Genomic DNA, 20,419 nt, shown 5'->3' with positions numbered 1-20,419 from the left:
ATTAGTATTATAATATATCTGATTCAAAATGGCACTATTAATGTATACAATTAGTACCTTCATGATCTAAAAATGAATTTTGCAATGCAGGGTTATTACTTTTCTATTGCCGCTGTTATGAATTACCATAAATGTAGATGCATAGAGCAACACAAATTTATTATCTTGCAGTTTTTGTAGGTCAGAAGCCTGGGTGTCTGCTCAAAAGATTAACGAGGCTGACATCAAAGCATTGGCAGAACTGCACCCCTTTCTGCAGGGCCTGGGGAATAAATCCATGTTCAGGCTCATTCAGGTCTCAGCAGAATTCAGTTCTTTGCAGTTGTAGGACTGCCGCCACATTTGCTCCCAGGTGGGCCACCAGCGGTGTCTTCAGCTTTTAGAGGCAGTTTTAGACCATGTCCCTTTGCTTGTGCCCCCTCCCTACATCTTTACTGTAAGCAATGGCAGTTGATTCCTTTCCCTGTTTCTCTCTGACCATAGCCATAGAGAAAGGTTATCCACGTTTAACGGCTCATGTGATTAAACTGGACCTACTCAGATAATCTAGGATAATTTTTCCATCTCAGTGTCCTTTTAAAAAATATTTTATTGAATTTATTGGGGTTACATTGGTCAATTAAATGTTCCAAGTGTACAATTCTATAATACATCAACTGTATATTGTATTGTGTTCACCACTCCTAGTCTAGTCCCTTCTCATCACCATTTATCCCCCTTTACCCTTTTCTACCTACCCCCACCCACCTTCTCTCTATTAATCACTGTATTGTTGTCTATGTCTGTGAGGTGTTTGTTTGTTTGTTTAATCCCTTCACTTATTTCATCCATCCCTCAACCTCTCCCCCAACTAAACTGTCAGTCTTTGCTCTGTATCTATGAGTCTGTTTCTATTTTGTTTGTTTATTTTGTCCATTAGATTATACACATAAGTGAAATCAAATGGTACTTGTCTTTCTCTGACTGGCTTATTTCACATAGCATAATACCCTCTAGGTCCATGCATGCTGTCACAAAAGGTAAGATTTCCTCCTTTTTTATGGCTGAATATTAATCCATTGTGTAAATATACAGCTTTTTTATCCACTCATCTAATTATGGGCACTTGGCTGCTTCCAAATCTTGGCTATTTTAAATAGTGCTGCAATAACCCTAAGGGTGCATATATTCTTTTTAATCAATGTTTTGGATTTCTTCAGATATATTCCCAGAAGTGGAATCACTGGATCAAAAGGCATTTCTGTTTTAATTTTTTGAGGATACTCTATATTGTTCTCCATAGTGGCTACACCAATCTGCATTCCCATCAATAGCACATGAAGGTTCCCTTTTCTATACATCCTCACTACCATTTGTTGTTTGTTGATTTATTGATGACAGCCATTCTGACAGGCGTGAGGTGATATCTCATAATGGTTTTAATTTGTATTTCTCTAATGATTAGCAACATTGAGCAACTTTTCATATCTATTGGTCATTTGTATGTCCTCTTTGAAGAAGTGTCTATTTAGGTCCTTTGTCCATTAATTCAATTGCATTTTTTGTTTTATGATGTTGAGTTGTTTGAGCTCTTTATAAATTTTGGATATTAACCCCTTAGTAGATGTGTAATTGGCAAATATGTTCTCCCATCCAGTGTGTTGTCTTTTCATTGTGTTGATGGTTTCCTTTGTTGTGAAAATCTTTTTAGTTTGAAGTATTCCAATTGGTTTATTTTTTTTCTCCCCCCACCCCCTGCTCAGGGTGATACATAAGAAAAAACATTGCTATGAGAAATGTCTGAGATTTTACTGCCTATATTTTTTACTAGAATTTTATGGTTTTGAGTCTTACATTTAAGTCTTTAACTTATTTTGAGTTTATTCTTGTAAATAGTATAAGGATGTAGTCTAGCTTCATTTTTTTTTTTGTATGTACTTGTTCAATTTTACCAACACCATTTACTGAGTAGACTGTTTGTTCCAAGATGTTAATTCATAGCAATACAGGCCTACCTCATGAAGTAAGAAAAATCTGAAATAATCTAAACTTACACCCAAAAGAACTAGAAAAACAACAACAAACACCAGAGTAAGTAGAAGGAAGGAAATAATAAAGATTAGAGTGGAAATAAATAACATAGAGACTAAAAGAAACAACAGAAAAGATCAATGAAACCAAGAGCTGGCTATTTGAAAACATAAACAAGATTGACAAGCCTTTAGCTAGATTCATCATGAAAAAAGAAGAGAGGTCCCAAATAAATAAAATCAGAAATGAAAGAGGAGAAATAACAATGGATACCACAGAAATACAAAGGATTGTAAGAAAATATTACAATCAACTATATGTCAACAAATTGACAACCTGGGCAAAACTAAAAATTCCTAGAAGCATATAATCTTCCAAAACTGAATCAGGAAGATTCTGAAAATCTGAATAGACCAATTACAACTAATGAAATAAAAGCAGTAAAAACAAACAAACAAAAAACAAACAAACCAGCAAACAAAAGTCCTGGGCCAGATTGCTTCAGAGGCGAATTTTACCAAAGAGAGAACTAATACCTATCCTTCTCAAACTATCCCAAGAAATTCAACAAGAGGGAAGATTCCAAACTTATTTTATGAGGCCACCACTATCCTCATTCCAAAACTAGATAAAGACATGACAAAGAAAGACAATTATAGACTCATATCCCTGATGAACATAGATGAAAAATACCCTCAACAACATATTAGCAAACCATATCCAACAATACATTAAAGAGATCATACACCATGATCAAGTGAGGCTCATTCTGGGGAAGCAAGGTTGGTACAATATTCACAAATCAATAAACATGATACACCACATAAACAAAATGAAGAATAAAAATACATGATCATATCAACAGATATAGAAAAAGCATTTGACAAAATCCAGCACTCATTTACGATAAAAACTTTCAGCAAAATGGGAATATAGGGAACATACCTTAACATAATATGGGCCACATATGACAAGCCAATGGTCAACATAATACTTAACAGGCAAAAACTAAAATAGTTTTCCTTAAAATTGGGAGCAAGACATGGATGTCTGCTTTCACCACTCTCATTGAACATAGTACTGGAAGTTCTAGCCAATTTGAATAAAAGGCATTCAATAATGAACAACATAAACTAAAGAACAAAAACAGATCCAGAGACAGAGAAGCATTGATAAGACTGTCAAACCTCAGAGGGAAGGTCGGGGAGGGTGGGGGTAAGGGAGGGAGATCAACCAAAGGACTTGTATGCATGCATATAAGCCTAACCAATGGACACAGACAACAGGGGTGTGGGGGCATGCGTGGGGCGGTGGGAGGCAATGGGGCAATAAGGACACATATGTAATACCTTAATCAATAAAGAAAATAATAAAATAAATAAAAGGCATTCAAATTGGAAAGGAAGAAATAAAACTGTAATTATTAGCAAGTGGCATGATACTATATATAGAAAAACCTAAAGACTCAATATCATTACTTTTTATTTTTTAAGTATGTTTTTATTGATTTCAGAGAGAGGAAAAGAGAGAGAGAGAGAGAGAGAGAGAGAGAGAGAGAGAGAGAGAGAGAGAGAGAGAGAGACATCAATGTGAAACACTGATAGGCTGACTCCTGCAAGCCCCCTACTAGGGATTGCATCCTAGGCATGTACCTTGACTGGGAATTGAGCTGTGACCCCTGGTTCATGGGATGACACTCAATCAACTGAACCACACTGGCTGGGCATCAATGTCCTTATTTTTTAATCACATCTGCAAAGTCCCTTTTGATGTGTAACATAACATATTAACAGGTTCTGGGGATTAGGGTGTGAACATCTTTGGGGGCCATTATTCTGTTTACCATACAGGGATTGACAATCTACATGGACCAGAAGACCAATCTGGTCTGCTACCTATTTTTGAAAATAAAATTTATTGCAGAGTCACACCCATTTGTTTACATGTTGTCTATGGCTGCATTCACTCTACAACAGCATAGGTGAAAAGATGGGCGAGAAACAACTATGGCTCAGACACCTTACATACTTACTAAGCGATTCTTAACTGAAAAAGTTTGCTGAGCCCTTCTCCAACAACAGAATAATTATTCTAAATCTTTTTGAAGAATATTAGCTGTGTATTATGAATAAAAATAAACAATTTGAAATGTAATCAAGAAGAACGCTTACTGAAATTTAGGATACGCCCCCAAACAGCTGTAAGTAGAGAACAATTCTATCTCAGTTTCAGCGGCTGGCAAAGCCATCAATCTTCTTGTCTAGTTAGCATTTCATGACACTCCTTTAAAAATTACCAAGAGCTTTACACAAGCAAAATATCAGAAATCTCTTTCTTCCATATGGACAAAAAACAAGGGTAGAAAAGTAATTTTAAAAGTAAACATATGCATTCATATAAGCATAATCAATGGACAGTAGGGGCGGTGAGGCCATGTGCAGGGGGGTGGGAGCGGCTGGGGAGAGGTCAATGGGGGAAAAAGGAGACATATGTAATATTTTAAACAATAAATAATTTAAATTAAAAATAAACATAAGTAAAAGTAAAGGTATACAAACATCCTTTGTAGAAATTATAGATGCAATGCCTGGACTTTAAGCTTTGCCAAGTGATTTTTAATTTCTTAGGTTATTATCAGCCTTTGATATTCATACAAATACCCACTGATGAATGCTGGGATCTCTTTTCATTGCTTCTCATGCTTATCTAATGTTAACAAGCACATTCATTACAGTCTTCCATTGTGTTTCCCACGATTATTTACAAAGGCCATGGTTGGTGATTAATTTTAGTTTATGCACATAAAACAAACTCCTTAATTTGTTAGATTGATCCTATTCATCTGCAAGCAAATATGGCAAAAAATACACATTCCCACAAGTCCAAATTCCCATGAGATCTCTTATGAATATGAGCAATTTGAAAGTTATAATAAACCTGGTGCATTTTTTCAGTCCTGAAAGATAGCAGTATCACCCTAACAAGGCCATTGGAGTTGATGCTCACAAGAAGAAATAAAAAGAATGACAAAAAGATTAGACTGAAGAAACCGCAGGTCAGATAGTCCAATATATCTCTTCATAAGAAATGGGACTATAGAAAGACTTTTTATTTGGAAAAATAATGTGTATTACAGCTTGCAATGTTAATAAAGCACAAGATTACTAAGATAACTTATTCTTCTAACTCATTTTAAAGGGATATTATCCACCTTAAAAAGTCACAGCAGGTTCAGATCTGTCAGACCCAAAGCAGCCTAATGATGGGCATGTGTACATGTACATGTGTATTTGTATGTGTGTACATATTGAGCCACACTTGCCAGTGCTAACAAATTTGAAGCATACAAAGAAATAAATTCCATACTCAAAAGCAATGTTAAAATTATTTCCCAGGTTTCAATGCAGTGAGGAAATCATGGCTATTCTAAGGTTTGAGGAAGTAAATAATGTAGTGATCAAACACACTCTCCAAGTTAGAATTAGTATGGCAAAAGTAAGAAAAGACCTAATAGATTAATTATTAATTATGATATTTAAGTTATTGCTGAGAGATTTGGTATTTTCATTAAACAATTTAGGAAGCCTGAAGCATTTTAGTAAAAAGTGGTTTACAAAAAAGGTAATGGTCACTATTTATAAACCAAGGCTTTTTTTTTTTTTTTTAGGAAAAATCAGAAATTACAAAATAGGTTTTGTAAAACAGAATATGGTTATATATTCCATTATGTCATTCACTAAGTATATCAACTTGGGAAAATGACAATCACTTTATGCTTCTGTTACTTGCATGTAAAAGTCAACTTCATAAAAATTTTGCAAGGAATAAAAAAAACCTATGTGTATACAACACAGGAGACTGGTTTACATTAAGACTGGATTACTGGAAGTATCCTATATACCAGTTGTACTGGTTAATAATGCGGATTTTGTAATCAAAGAAAACACGATAATTTCAAGAGAAACATCAAAAGTGCTTTATTCAAAGTAATGTCCATCGCTAGCTACACATTTCCCCCATCTTTCAGGTAATTTGTGTATACCGTCCCAATAGAACTTTTCTTGTTTTGAGGCAAACCATTCAGAGACACAATTTTCCACTTCTTCGTACGTTTTGAAGTGCTGCTCAGAAAGTGTGTGTGCCATCGATCAGAACAAGTGGTAATCTGGAGGAGCAAGGTTTGGTGAATACAGCGGGTGGGTTAATACTTCCCAGGCAAGATATTTTAATGTGTCTTTAACTGGTTTTGAAGTGTGTGATGGTGCAACATCATGAAGCAAAATTACTTTGCCGTGCCTTCTGGATCATTCTGGTCATTTTACCATCAAAGCATGGTTCAAATTGATTATTTGTTGTCAGTAGCGATCAGTATTAACTGTTTCACCTGGTTTTAGAATCTCATAATACACCACACCTTCCTGATCCCACCAAACGCAGAGCATTGTCTTCTTTCCAAAGCCAATTGGCCTTGCAGTCGATGTTGATGGTTGACCTGGATCAACCCATGATTTTGTGCATTTGGGATTCTCAAAATAAATCCACTTTTCATCGCCAGTCACAATTCGATGCAGAAAAGACTTTCTTTTGTGCCATTGAAGCAACATTTTACTGATGACTTTTCGTTTTTCCATTTATCTTTCATTCAGTTGATGTGGCACCCATTTTCCTTCCTTTAAAATCTTTCCCATTGCTTGTAAACAATCAGAAATTGTTTGCTGAGCAACATTTAATCTTTCTGCAAGTTGTTTTGAGTTTGACACGCATCTTCATCCAATAATTCTTATAATTGTTGGTCTTCAAACTTTTTCAGTTGACCTAGACGTTCTTTGTCTTTCAAATCGAAATCATCACTTTTAAAGTGTTTAAACCAGCATTCACAAGTATCTTGAGCTGGAGCATGTTCACCATAAGCTTCCCAAAGTATACGATAACTTTCAGCAGCACTTTTCTTCAAAATAAAGTAATGAATTAAAACTTCCCACAAATGCTCCTTTTTTGGCATAAAATTTGACATTTTTAAGTGTAAGAATATCTATAATGTTAACACCTTCAGCAAATTTGACATATGAAGTTTTGAAGCTTGCTGTCAATACAACAAAATAGCATACATATCAAATTGCACATATATCAACATATGTGTAACTCCATCTATTGAAAAAAATCCGCATTATTAACCAGTACACCTGGTAATAAAAGCCTAATATACTAACTGTCCAACCATTCAAACATTAGACCAGTCGCTATCACGCACACCAAGGGGTGAACGCTCCAACCAGTTGGTTAGCTTGCTGCTGGGGTTTGGCAGATCGAGACTGGGTGAGATGGGCCGGACACACTCTAGAGCCCTCTCACGGTCCCTCCCAGGCCCCGATTGTGCACCAGTGGGGTCCCTCAGCCTGGCCTGCATCCTCTCACAATCCAGGACCCTTAGGGGGATGTCCGAGAGCCAGTTTTGGCCTGATCCCTGCAGGCCAGGTGGAGGGACCCCACCAGTGCACGAATCCATGCACCAGGCCTCTAGTTATCATATAATTACAAAAGCCATAACAGAAATCACCTTCCTTGCCCCTCCTCATTAATGACTTAAGTATTCAAAGTGATTAAAGGATAAGTAGATATTTTAAATTTCTAAAAGGACTGAAAAAAATGCAAAGAATTCCAGTTGCAGTTGTATGGAGTTAAGAAAGGGTTCTTGTCATTCTGGAATGGAGTGTTTAGATTTAGATCATTGGAGCATCTAGGTAGTAATAAGGAGCCTTTTCTAACCTTTGAATTAGCACTTTGAAATGCTGCCCACCCATTCTTCTACTCTGGAGTAACCTGGAGTTAACTCCCCTTTGTCTTATGTTGAAAACTTCTATTGTTGCCTGCATATAGAGAGGGGCAAAAGTAGGCCTACAGTTGTGAGTATGTGAAACACAGAGTTTATTCTTATTTTCTTTCTTTATTCTTTCTTATTGAATTTACTAGAGGCCCAGTGCACGAACTTCATGCACTGGGAAGGGGGGGTGCCCTCAGCCTGGCCTGTGCCCTCTCACAGTCCTGGACCCCTCGCTCCTTACTGCCCACCTGCTTGCTGCTCCCTACCCCTTGGCTCGCTGCTCCTTAGAGCTGCTGCAGAGGTTCCCGCCACCCCAGCTGCACTCGCCAGCCATGAGCCTGGCTTCTGGCTAAGCAGCACTCCCCCTGGGGAAGCGCACTGACCACCAGGGGCAGCTCCTATGTTGAGCATCTGCCCCTTGGTGGTCAGTTCATAGCAACCAGTCATTCCACCGTTCAGTCGATTTGCATATTAGGGTTTTATTATATAGGATTGGGGTGACAATGGTTAATAAAACTATGTAGAATTCTAAAATAAATCATCTACATATTGTATTATGTGCTCACCAACCCAAGTCAAGTCTCGTCCCGTCACTACTTATGCCTTTTACATCCTCCTCTACTTTCCCTGACTCTTTCCTGCTGGTAATCACCATACTATTGTGTGTGATCTACAAAGTGTTTTGCTTAATTATTGTATTATTTTACATATAGATAATTGTAAACCTATATTTGTCCCAGCCTGTATAAACTATAAATACTGCCTGCAACTTAATGTATTTTTAACTTGATAATAAATGTATTTCTACTGGGTATTTAGGTGGTTTTAAAATAATTTGCTATCATAACTAGTTAAATAAGAATGCTGACACGTTTTTATTTCCTTAGAACAAATTCCTATATGTAAAATTGATGGTTAAAAAGTGAAACGTTTAAAAGGTTTTCAGAAAAATTAGAATAGTTTATTCAATAAGAATTTATAAAATTGCCTAATTTCTCTAAAATGTCACCAACTTTAGTATTGAATATAAATATTTTATATTTGACAGTTCTATGACAAAAATAGTAGCCAATGAGTATTTCTTCATCATTAATGTGGGTAAGTATTTTTTGGCATAATGTTATTTATTGCTTCTATTATTTCTTTGCAAGTTTATTCTTGTCTTTTGCTTCCTTTACTATTGGTAAATTATATATATAAATTTTTATTTGAGGTTTTATAAAAACTTTTAACATGATATACAAATATTTTGCTTGAAAAATATGTTGAAAATGTATTTTTTTCTGCCATTTATCTTTAAATGTTATATATTTTTTGTTTTGTCATTATATTTTTATTAGTGTTAAATTTTATATAGTAAAATATTCCTTTTCCTTATAATCTTTGCCTTTGATGTAGAATCCCAGAGAATATATGATTATTTGCCCATGTATTTTCCTAGCATTCTTATAATTCTTATTCCCAGGCTGCCAATTGCAAAAGTTTGCAGGGCAGCATTCTTATATCAAACCATAGTTATTGCTTTCAAATATTACTATCTCTAGAAGTTACATTAATGTATAGTAACTATCAAGGTTACTTACTTTTTTCAAGTGATCAAACAGTTATCCAAATAATAATAATTATTTTCACCACTGATATGATATGATTTCTGCATCAATTACTAACTTGGTTACTGGACTCTCCCTTTTGTCAACTGACCTATTCATTCTTGAGTCAGGAATATATATTAACATCTGGTTGTACAGCTTCCCTTAATTTTATTATTTTTCAGCATTCCTCCTTTTTTATTAGTCATTCCTTAAAAATAATTTGAGAGTCATATTGTCAAGCTCTAAAATACAGGGTGGGGCAAAAGTAGGTTTACAGTTGTGAGTACATGAAACACAACGTTTATCATTGTATTATTATTTATTAATTATTGTATTATTTTCTATATGAACAACTGTAAACCTACTTTTGCCCCACCCTGTATTAAATCCATGTATTTACATGGCAGTCTTCTCTACCTTGTGGTGAGACGTGTCCTTATTCTAATGATCTCCCCCATTGCCTAGCTCAGAGCCCAATAAAGATGTGTACACTGATAAAATATTTTCTATTATCTCAGATAAACTGAAGAAAATTTTATAATGAACAAAAGTGTAAAATAATATGGCATTTCATTTCTATAAATACATATCCTCATAACAAATTGCAACTCTAAAAAGCCTAGAATTGATTACTTAAATTTGATTCACCTATAAGAGAAATGGATTGTGAATTTAAACTTTCAGGTAATCTTTAAATGAATAGAATCCATTGATCTCAAGATAGATCAAACAGGTTTTTATTTTGTTTTGTTTTTTCTCCAGGAGACCAAATATTCTTATGGTCTTATTGGTTAAAACATGACTGGTAAAAGATAAATTCTACAAGCAAGTGAATAATACTTACATTAGACAAATGAGCTAGTTCTATCTCCAGGAACGAATCCGTTGTTTTGGGTTCAGGCCTTATTGTGACCACGATGATTTTGGAATTAACGACAGTATAATTTCTGAAACACAGTAAATAATGATTACAAGGAGTAAGGATTGATGACAAATATAAATTCCTACTGCTCAATACATGTTGGGATAGCATGTTAAATATATATATATATATATATATATATATATATATATATGGCAAACAGATTTAAAATATGATACTAAACTGCTATTCATGGAAAGAACAGTTCGTTTTTTGTTATAAACAAACCCTGTGTGGACTAGAACATTTTGGGAAGTGGGACTCTATTACTGACTGCTACCATTTTAGATGCAGGAAAGATAAAAAGCAATAGTGCTGACAAGCTTTTGATTACTTAAATTTGATTCACCTATAAGAGAAATGGATTGTGAATTTAAACTTTCAGGTAATCTTTAAATGAATAGAATCCATTGATCTCAAGATAGATCAAACAGGTTTTTATTTTGGTTTTTTTTTCTCCAGGAGACCAAATATTCTTCTTGCAAAGTGCTGCCTTGGCATTTAAGACCATGTCAAAATTCATTAAGATGAATTTGTGGTGTAGCATGAAAGCAAGTAGAGTTTAAATATAAATAAATGCTGTTGATAATTATTGACCATCATTCATTTCAGTGACAGAGATTTACAGGCCACTTCTTTATCTCGTTATGCTCAGTGTAAGGAACACATTTACCTTTCAAAATATTTTAACATCTATGGTTCACTCACAGAGAAGCCTTAAAGATAATTATATTTACAAACTACAAAAATTATACATAAATATAAACACATAAAGCTGAACCAACTCCTTCTTGCACATATAGAGTTTCACCCAACATTTAAAAAATTCTATACATGTACTATTATTTAGAGACTTAAAGATGTCATTGTACTCTTAGCTTTTTGAAGAAATATATTTCTTTCTGAGGAAATATATATATTGAATAAATATATATAAATATCTAGAATATATATAAATATCTAGAATATATTTTTTCAGCCCTACTTTTTGATTTGCTATAAACCACCTGCTTTTCTATAGAACATGTACAATTCTGGGAATTCATAACAGTTTTCAAAGACAAAATTATTCACTTTTTTTCCTCGTTTTTGTTGTTTAAGGCTTTAGTTACAGATCATACGATTCATCAGTTTTAAGTGGGCAGTATAATGCTTTTGGTAATTGTAATTATCATGTAGCTACCACCAAATTAAGATGGACAACTGCTCCTTCACCCTCAACAGTTTCCTTGAGCCTCTTTGCACTTGATCCCCTCCCATGCTCATGGTTCCAGTATTTCATTTAATACTAAATGAGTTAATTAAATGGTAAGGTTCATTGAGAAGGATATATATAGTATACAGATATTTTGTATTATTTAAAAAGTTACATAAGTTGATAGTTCACAAAAATAACCCCAGAAATTTATAAATTTGTCAAGATAGTTATGAAGATCTCTTTGTTTGTATAAACATGTAGGGATTTTTGACCCTGAGAAACTGGGCTGTGGAAAGCAAGATAAAGATAAGTAGCTAAGATAAGCAGCCTTCTGTAGGGTATATTACTCTGAGCCAGGTTCATCAGCTACTCACCGGGCCTGACAGAGATGGTCTCTAGAGGAAGAAATATGCCTTATGGCTTTCGTTGAGTGTGTGTGTGTGTGTGTGTGTGTGTGTGTGTGTGTGTGTGTGTGTGTGTGTGTTAGCTTACATGTATTTAGAATATATTTGGGAAAGGATGTATGTCAATATATTTATGCAAGTGAATGTTCTTATCATATTTATGTGAGTACCCCCTCACCTTGTGCTACTAACATGCACTTATTTCTACCACTGCACCCATTAATGCTATGATATGTCCCCTTCCACAAGATCAGAAGTTCCATGAGGGCAATATTTGTATCTAGCATTTATATATCCTCATTAGCATTATGCTTGGCACATTTTAGTGCTAAAACATATTTGAATGTCTTATTAAGTGAACATATACTAAAAAAATCAAACTTTTGATCCAAGTCGATTTAAAATGTAATTATATTATGGTATCAAAATGTTTAATGAAGAAAAATCAGCAAATTTATATTATGCAATGGGTTCCTATTAAAAAAGTGTACAGTGTACAAAATTAGCTTTAATTTATTCCATCAACTGAGTCTAATTTGCATAAGTGAAAAGCTGGCTCCTTATGTCAGGCTTTGTGATCTACTAATGCTTCTTGGCTGGGTCCACTAGTACATTTGTATTCATTGCTAGGAAAGCAGATCTACAGCCAAATGCATTTCATGACTAGAGTAATAACAATTTTTCCTGTCCTTGAAGTTTGTGTTACTTGGTATCAATAACATTTAAAAATGGGTAGAGTTATTCACTCAAAGGAGACCTAAGTTATTCTTCACATTTTAAATAAAGGCTTAAGTTACTAAGGGTATCTATGAAGCCTATCTCAAAGAAAGCAAAAAAGTGATTATAAAATGCAATGCAACTGTTTACAAGATATTCGCTTTAGGTATAAGGACATACATGGCTGAAATTGAAAGATGGAAAAGAATATTCCATGCAAATGATGACCAAAAGAGAGCAAGGATGGCCATACTTGTAGCACACAAAATAGTCATTAAGTCAAAACATTGTAATAAGAGACAAATAAAAACATTATAAAATAACGAAAGGGTCAATTATCCAGGTAGATATAACAATTATAAACATACATGTACCTAACAAGTGAGTACCCAAATATATGAAGTAAACACTGACAGAACTTAAAAGAGAAATACAGTAACACAATAATAAAATAATGATTAGATTAACCAGATAGCATAAATAACAGAGAACTTCAACAACACTATAGAATACTTGGACTAACACATACATAACATTCCATCCAACAGCAGCAGCATATACATTCTTCTCAAATACATGTAGAGCATTCTCCAGGATAGATCACAGGTGAGTCATTAAAAGGCCTTAACAGTCCTAGCGGGTTTGGTTCAGTGGATAGAGCATCAGCCTGTAGACTGAAGAGTCCCATGTTCAATTCCAGTCAAGGACATATGCCCAGGTTGCGGGCTCAATCCCCAATGGGGGGTGTGCGGGAGGCTGCTGATCTATCACCATTGGTGTTTCTATCTCTCTACCTCCCCCTTCCTCTCTGAAATCAATAAAAAAATAAAAGGCCTTGAATTTAAGATGATTAAAAGCAAGCATGTCAAGTTTTTCTTTCTGCCTTAGCCATTTTGGCTCAGTGGATAGAGTATCGGCGTGCAGGAGGCAAGCTGATCAATGATTCTCTCTCATCATTGATGTTTCTATCTCTCTCTCCCTCTGCCTTCCTCTCTGAAATAAATAAAAATATGTTTTTAAAAAAGAAAAAAAAATGTTTTTCTTTCTGAACACAGTGGAATGAAACTAGAAATCAATGTAAAACTGTAAAATTCACAGATATGCTGAAATTAAACAATACTCTCTTGAACAATCAACTGCTCAAAGAAGAGATCACAAACGAAATTGAAAAATATATTTAGTCAAATGAAAATAAAAACACAACATACAAATACATATGGAATGCAACAATAAAACTTCACACAATTATTAAAAAAACAAAAAGGTAACAAGTGTTGGCAAAATTATAGAGAAATTGGAAGCCTCATGCACTGTTTTTGAGTATGTAAAATGGTGCATCTGTTATGGAAATCAGTATGGTGATTTAAAAAAAAAATTAAAAATAGAATTACCATATGATCCAGAAATACCACTTTTGGGTATAGATTCAAAAGAATTTAAAACAGAATTTCAAAGAGATTTGCACACCTATGTTCACTGCAGCATTATTCATGATAGCCAAAGGCAGATACTTCCTAAATGTCGACTGAGTGATATGAATGGATAAAGAAAATGTGGTACACAGGCAATGGAATTTTATCCAGTCTTATAAAAGACTAGAGGCCCGATGCACGAAATCTGTACAAGGGGCTCGGCCATCGCAGGCCTGGCTTTGTCTGGAAGGTTGTCCGGAAGGTCGTTTGGCTGTCTGGTCTAATTAGCATATTACGCTTTTATTATTATAGGAGGAAACTCTGTCATATGCTACAACATGCATAAACTTGGAGAACATTATGCTAAAGTGAAATAAGCCTGTCGCAAAACGGCAAACATTGCATGATTCCTCTTATATGAGGTATCTAAAATGGCCCATTTTTTGGAAACAGAAAGTAGAACGGTGATTTCCAGGGGCTAGGGGAGATGGTAAAAGGTGACTTATTGTTCAAGGAGTACAGAGTTTCAATTTTGTGAGATGAAAAATTTCTAGAGATCTGTTGCACGATAAGGTGCATATAGTGAACACTGCTATTCTGTACACTTAAAAATAGTTAACAGGGTAAATTTCATGTAATGTGTGTCTTACCACATTAAGAAAAATGCAATTATAGGAGGTATATCAGTGGAGAGGGTTATGGAACTAAATGTCCAAATAAAGTATAACCAGATAAAGTACAGTAAAAAGATGTTAATAATTTAATGAAAAATTTTAAAATCAGGGTAGCCTCTTTCCATGTTTAGAATATGGTTCATGCAATGTCTAAATAGATTTTTCCTAATTGTTTTAAACAAGCCCCCCTCCTAATTTTAATAAAAACAAAATAAAATAGATGGTTTCACATATATTCTAGGAACTGGGGACTTCATCAAAATTATTAAGTTCCATACATTTGTTTTTAAAACCAAAATCAGCTCATGGCTGCTAAAATGTAGGGTTAGGGTTAGGCTAACAGAGCTTTGAAAACTAAATGGAATTTGAAATTATGTTTGCTAAAGGATGTTAACACTTAGGATTACAAAGAAGCTAAATAATCAGGGATTTAAACTCACTTTTAATAAATATGGCTAAATTAAATTCAGATTTTTGTAAATAATATACTGAATATGTAATACTATAATATTTAAAAGCATTAGCCATGCAAACTGTTATTCTCATGGATGATTTTAATTTTCTCATGGTAAGACATTATTAAAAGATACAGAACATCACAAAACTACATTTCATCGCAAACTCAGAATGAAGGAGCAAGTTTCAAAGATTAGATCCTAAAACTGGAGAACAGGGGCAGTTGAGAGAATTGACTACTTCAGGTTGATCACCTTCAGGAAGTATTGGTATAAAAGGGATTGTTTTCACTTCTTTATTATTTCCAATATTCCTTAGTAAAATTGCTTTCCTGATTACTTTTAATTCCTATAATATTGGAAACTCTAATGAATAACATTTCCTAAATATGAAAAAATTCAGAATGATTTATCTCCATTAGGTTGGTGCACTTGACAGCAAATTCATGTGATTTTGCATTATTGGAATTTGTTCATTTTTAAAAGATAATTTTCAAACAGCCACTGGTTGTTTTTCTTTTTTCTTTTTTTTTTGATCAGCTGTATTTTTCCAGGCATTTTAATAATAGTGAAATTTGCATATAATTTTAATTAGATCCTTCACAATATCTTGAATGTTAATAGCTATATTAAAGTGCTTATTATTTTTTTAACAGGATTACAGCTTCTCCATGTCTTACCAGAAAAACTATGCATTACTCCCACACTCAAAAGTATTGTGATTTTCCTACAAAACCAAAACCTGACTTTATTAAATGAATCAGAAAGTGGATTGTTTACAACTGTTTCTTGACCTCTTTGGCTTAAGTGTATGCTTGGATACACCTTTTTTTCCTTAGAGATAATTTCCATAAGATCAGTTCTTAGAAGTGGAATTTCTGTATCAATGGCAATGCATTTTTAAAGCATCTTGATATTGCCAAACTGTCCTACTAAAAGATTATTACAGTTTAAAATCCTCACCAGCAGTTTCAGTGCTTGCCAAGTTGTGAATGGTTGTTAGTTCTTTGACATGAGTGGGGCCTGTGTGTAGGTGACCTCACCTCCCACTAACTATCCCTCTGACCTAGGCTGGTCAGCCTTCACCTGTCAGGCCCAAAAGTAGTCTCCAGGGGGTGGGAAGAGTGACAGCCTCTGGCCTTAGTATTGGTAGCCTGAGTTGGGGCCACCAAGGTGAACCCAAGGCACCTTGAGCTTGCCCACACATGGCCACCTCCTCCTGGGCCTTACAAGGTTTTCTGCAGACGATACCTATGTGTACACACTAAATAGAGTTCCATGGGTGTACTGATTAAAGGTAATAGATGTTAGCCTCATGGAGGTAGCAAAACAGTGGGAGAGTCTTGGTTTTGGCAGGCAGAATACTTGAGTTGGATTAGAACTCAGTCACCTACTGGACGTATAAGCTTGGGCAGGTCACTGAAGCAATAAGGAGTTCAGTTGTTTCATCTGTAAAATTAAATTTCTGGTGGGTACTAGCCTTTAAGGACCTTGCAGCATTAATATCCACTGGTTCTATGCTTTTTAACTGTAAGAAATTATTCTGAAGAAGAATAAAAGTGGAAGGCTGAGAATAGTAGCACATATTTTGTTTGGACTTGAGTAGAGCATATTTCCTACATTGGAAGAGATAATTTGAATATGCTTCGTGTAAAAGGAAAGACAATCAAGCAGTAACATAAAAATTGCAGGAGGAAGAATAGTTAAATGTATATTAGGGCAAGAGAAGAAAAGAAAAAAAATTAAGTAAAAGAGTCAATATGCAGTTATTTATGTCTTTGTATAAAAGGAAAATGTTCAAATTATATCTATTCAAAGCATTACTAGTTCTTCTTCCTAGTCCCCATGAGGAAAATTACACAGTATTGTTTTGAAAATGATTATATAAAAATATAAAATCCCTGGAAACTTAACAGAATCCTAACATTATTCTATGTATGGGAAACTTGGCTGCAAAAATGTCAACAGATAATTAGTAAAATGATCACTGAGGAAAATGTGTTATGGAAATTTGGTAAATAATAAGTAAACATATAGAGCAAACTTATACATATTTTTAAAATTTGAATGAGAAGATATTGCTTTTCCTATTGGGTTCAATTTAGTAAAATTTATACAACAAACAATATGTATGTAATATATTTTCATATTTTAAACACCAAATTTCTATGTATCCTATTTTTATAAATGGCTTGTATGGGAAATCCTATCATTTAAAACAATTATTCCTATAAACATTTCTTGGGCCTTTGTAATTTATTAAGCATTGTTCTGGGAATTTTGACCTTTTAGGAAATTTAAAAGAATTAAGATAGTAAGGTTAGCAGGGTTGCTGTTTAGTAAATATTTATTGAATGACTATAAAACAAGACATCATCCTTGCCCATTAAAAGGCTTACTCTTATTTAGAAGATCTATATTTGGTATGATAGACAATTGTCCTGTGTAGGACAATTTTTTGAAAAGGAAAAAATGATGTAAGTGAGCCTAAAAATGCTCACTTACATTATGCTACTGTACAAAAGAAAAGACAATGAGGAGTAAATGCTAATATTTCATTTTTCAAATAGTACTTAAATATTTCATCTTGAGCATCCTATGTCATTATTTCTGGTCAATGAATCTAAATGTGAATGTTGATTTCCTATAGTCATTTACCTAATTACTTTGTACACAGAAAGTATAAATTGGTATACATAGCTATAATTCTTATTCAAAGATTATTAAGGATTTAAAGCTAAAGAATATGTCAGAATTCTAAAAACTTCATAATTTTACTGTAATAAAGACAGGGGCTTTTTGAAGTTGGAAAGAAACTTTGAGTTCAACCCCACTTTATAAAAAAAGTCAGTGACTTGCTCAAAGGCTAATCTGAATCACTTTGTGTCACGGGGATATTAGGGGTTATTCAAGGCTCCAAAATGGCTCCCGCTTTATCCATGAAATCACCCATAATACATCCTTTCATCTATCCACCAGCTGTAGTGACCACTGCTTCTGCCATGCTTTTAAAAAATGTCGAAATGCTACAAAAATGTGTTTTCTTTTTACAAAAAGCTGATATCCCTAGATAAATTCCCAATTCCCTTGACTGTATCTGTTTATGAAATTCGGAATGATCTGATTTTATTTGTGTGGGTGATTGAGCTCTGGTATAACACAAAACAAGATGAATCACAACACAACTTTGTTAGTCATGTAGGGAAATTAATTCACAATCTAAGTCACTTTATGGTGAATATTTTATTTGCATGCACCATACCCCTCAGCAGTAAATAGAGTGAAATTGCACATGAAGTGCTTCTATTTTTAAAGTTGAACTGAAGGCAGGTGATTACTCAGTGACTGGACAAGTTTATATATTTTTTTGTTATTTTAAATTGGAATGAAAACCCAAGACGTCTGATTTAAAGTAGTGTCTCAAATTCTTGAAAGATGAACTTCACACAAGTGAACTCTCTGTGGAAATAAGTATGTAACATTGAGTATCTGGGTACGTGTAACTTCAGCTCATTTCCCCTCAAATGAACATCATACACACAGGTAGAGGCAGTGCCACTATGAATCAGTTTTATCTGTGGGTAGTTGTACATACCAATTTGTTTTAATAAAGCCCGTGGAAAAGTTGAGAGTAAACTCATTAGTTTTGAAAACCTGTTATGAGTAGAACAAAACCAAACACAAACCTATTCAAATATAGAAAGCCCAAATTCCATCCAGAGAAGGGAGTTAAAGAAGACTAAATTCCCATAACTGTCTCTGTGGATGAAGGAGAACCTGCATTGTCACGAGTGGGACTCTTGATGACTCCCCAACTATATTGCGATTTGCTGTACATAGACTTTCTCCAAAGAATTGTGACTACTCATGCAGCTGCAAAAACTTAGTTGCTTCCTTGGGAGGCCTTTTTCTGCTGGACTGCACTCTAATTGGTTTTATTTATTAGATCATTTGTTATACCCCTGGTATAACGGTACACATCATTCACAGTCTCTCCTCCCTAAAAATGTGAAGTTGTATTCATGAGGGTGTGAGAAGAGCTCACTGCAAATGTGGCTGTGTTGAACTGAATACAACTTTATCTCAGTCCTCCCAAATGAGGCGTGATGGAGGAGACAGGTCCTCATGAGTGGTAACATAACCATCCAAAGAGATACAAGTGATGTCTTCTGTGAGATTAGGTAAGTTAGTTAAGATAATAGAGAAAACAAATGGATGTTGGTAGAATTACTATTTGTAATTGTTTCCTTAATGACTGGGAGAAAAGAAATGAAAAGATTTCTTCCAAAAATAGTACTTTAATTGAACAATAGCATTTTTTTCTTAATGTAAGTATAATTGAGTATATATTTAGAAACAAATTGAAATCTCGTGCAAATGAAGGAAAAAAACACTCATTCCCAGTCATCATGACACTCTTTTAATTTCATGCAATGTTTATGAACAGTAACATTATGTACAAATAAATAGAGAAGAAATTAATTTTAAAACAACCCATTCTTTTATAAAGACTTGAGGTGTTTTCTTTTTTTTTCCTCCTCAGTCTTAAGACAAGTCAAGATTAGTCACAAAAGAACTGCAGGGCTATAATCACAGACCAAAATCATCCTTTCTAGTTGTTTTGAAATGCATAATATGCTAATAAGCTGTTCATTAAATTGGTATTTTCTATTTCACTTAAGAAAAAGCCTTTTGTATTAACAAAGCTTGTCGGACTACTTTCAGAGAATGAGCTATAATCACATTTTTTGGAATAATTTACAAAGGTTACAACAGCTTATTACTTTGCAGCTTACCTCAGAGTAGGCAAAATAAGATCTAAGTTTTTGTACAGGACTGCTCCAAGAACAAATACGGATGACTCATCTAATTCTAGAAAGAATAAAATTTTAAAATATTAGTAAAACAGCAAGAAAAATGCTATGTCTTATAAAACTTTAACCTACTAATTACAAAGGGATCCCAGGACTTGCTGATGAAAGCTGGGTAAAAGAGAGGCCTTCTTAACCATGAATGGGAAGGTTGTCCCCCCACACTCCACACATTAATTGAAGCTCTAAAAGATGTATTGCTAGTGGTTTTGTGTCAGAAAATAACCATCCTTTGAAGTAACCTTCCTTCATCAGGTTGAAAGAAGACGCTACCATTATAGCTAATAAGTTTAAAGTCCCAAAGATATGAGGAAAGACAGCCAGTTCTCCTTTTGCAGCTCTA

General features: G+C 34.3%; 1 protein-coding gene across 1 annotated transcript in view; it reads right to left on the bottom strand.

The window, feature by feature from the left end:
- Positions 1-20,419, bottom strand: part of ADGRB3 (adhesion G protein-coupled receptor B3) — a 705,567-nt gene that overhangs the window by 314,047 nt on the left and 371,101 nt on the right. Inside the window, exons 13-14 of the mRNA XM_054722440.1 lie at positions 20,002-20,077; positions 10,268-10,370 (exon numbers count right to left, since the gene is read on the bottom strand). Of these exons, the coding sequence (XP_054578415.1) occupies positions 10,268-10,370; positions 20,002-20,077 (179 nt within the window). The remainder of the gene's footprint in view (positions 1-10,267; positions 10,371-20,001; positions 20,078-20,419) is intronic.

The sequence above is a fragment of the Eptesicus fuscus genome, chromosome 10 (genome assembly GCF_027574615.1).
Source record: "Eptesicus fuscus isolate TK198812 chromosome 10, DD_ASM_mEF_20220401, whole genome shotgun sequence".
Lineage (NCBI taxonomy): Eukaryota > Metazoa > Chordata > Mammalia > Chiroptera > Vespertilionidae > Eptesicus > Eptesicus fuscus.
The sequence above is the reverse complement of the archived record's forward strand: the minus strand, read 5'-3'. Positions and strand labels throughout refer to the sequence as shown.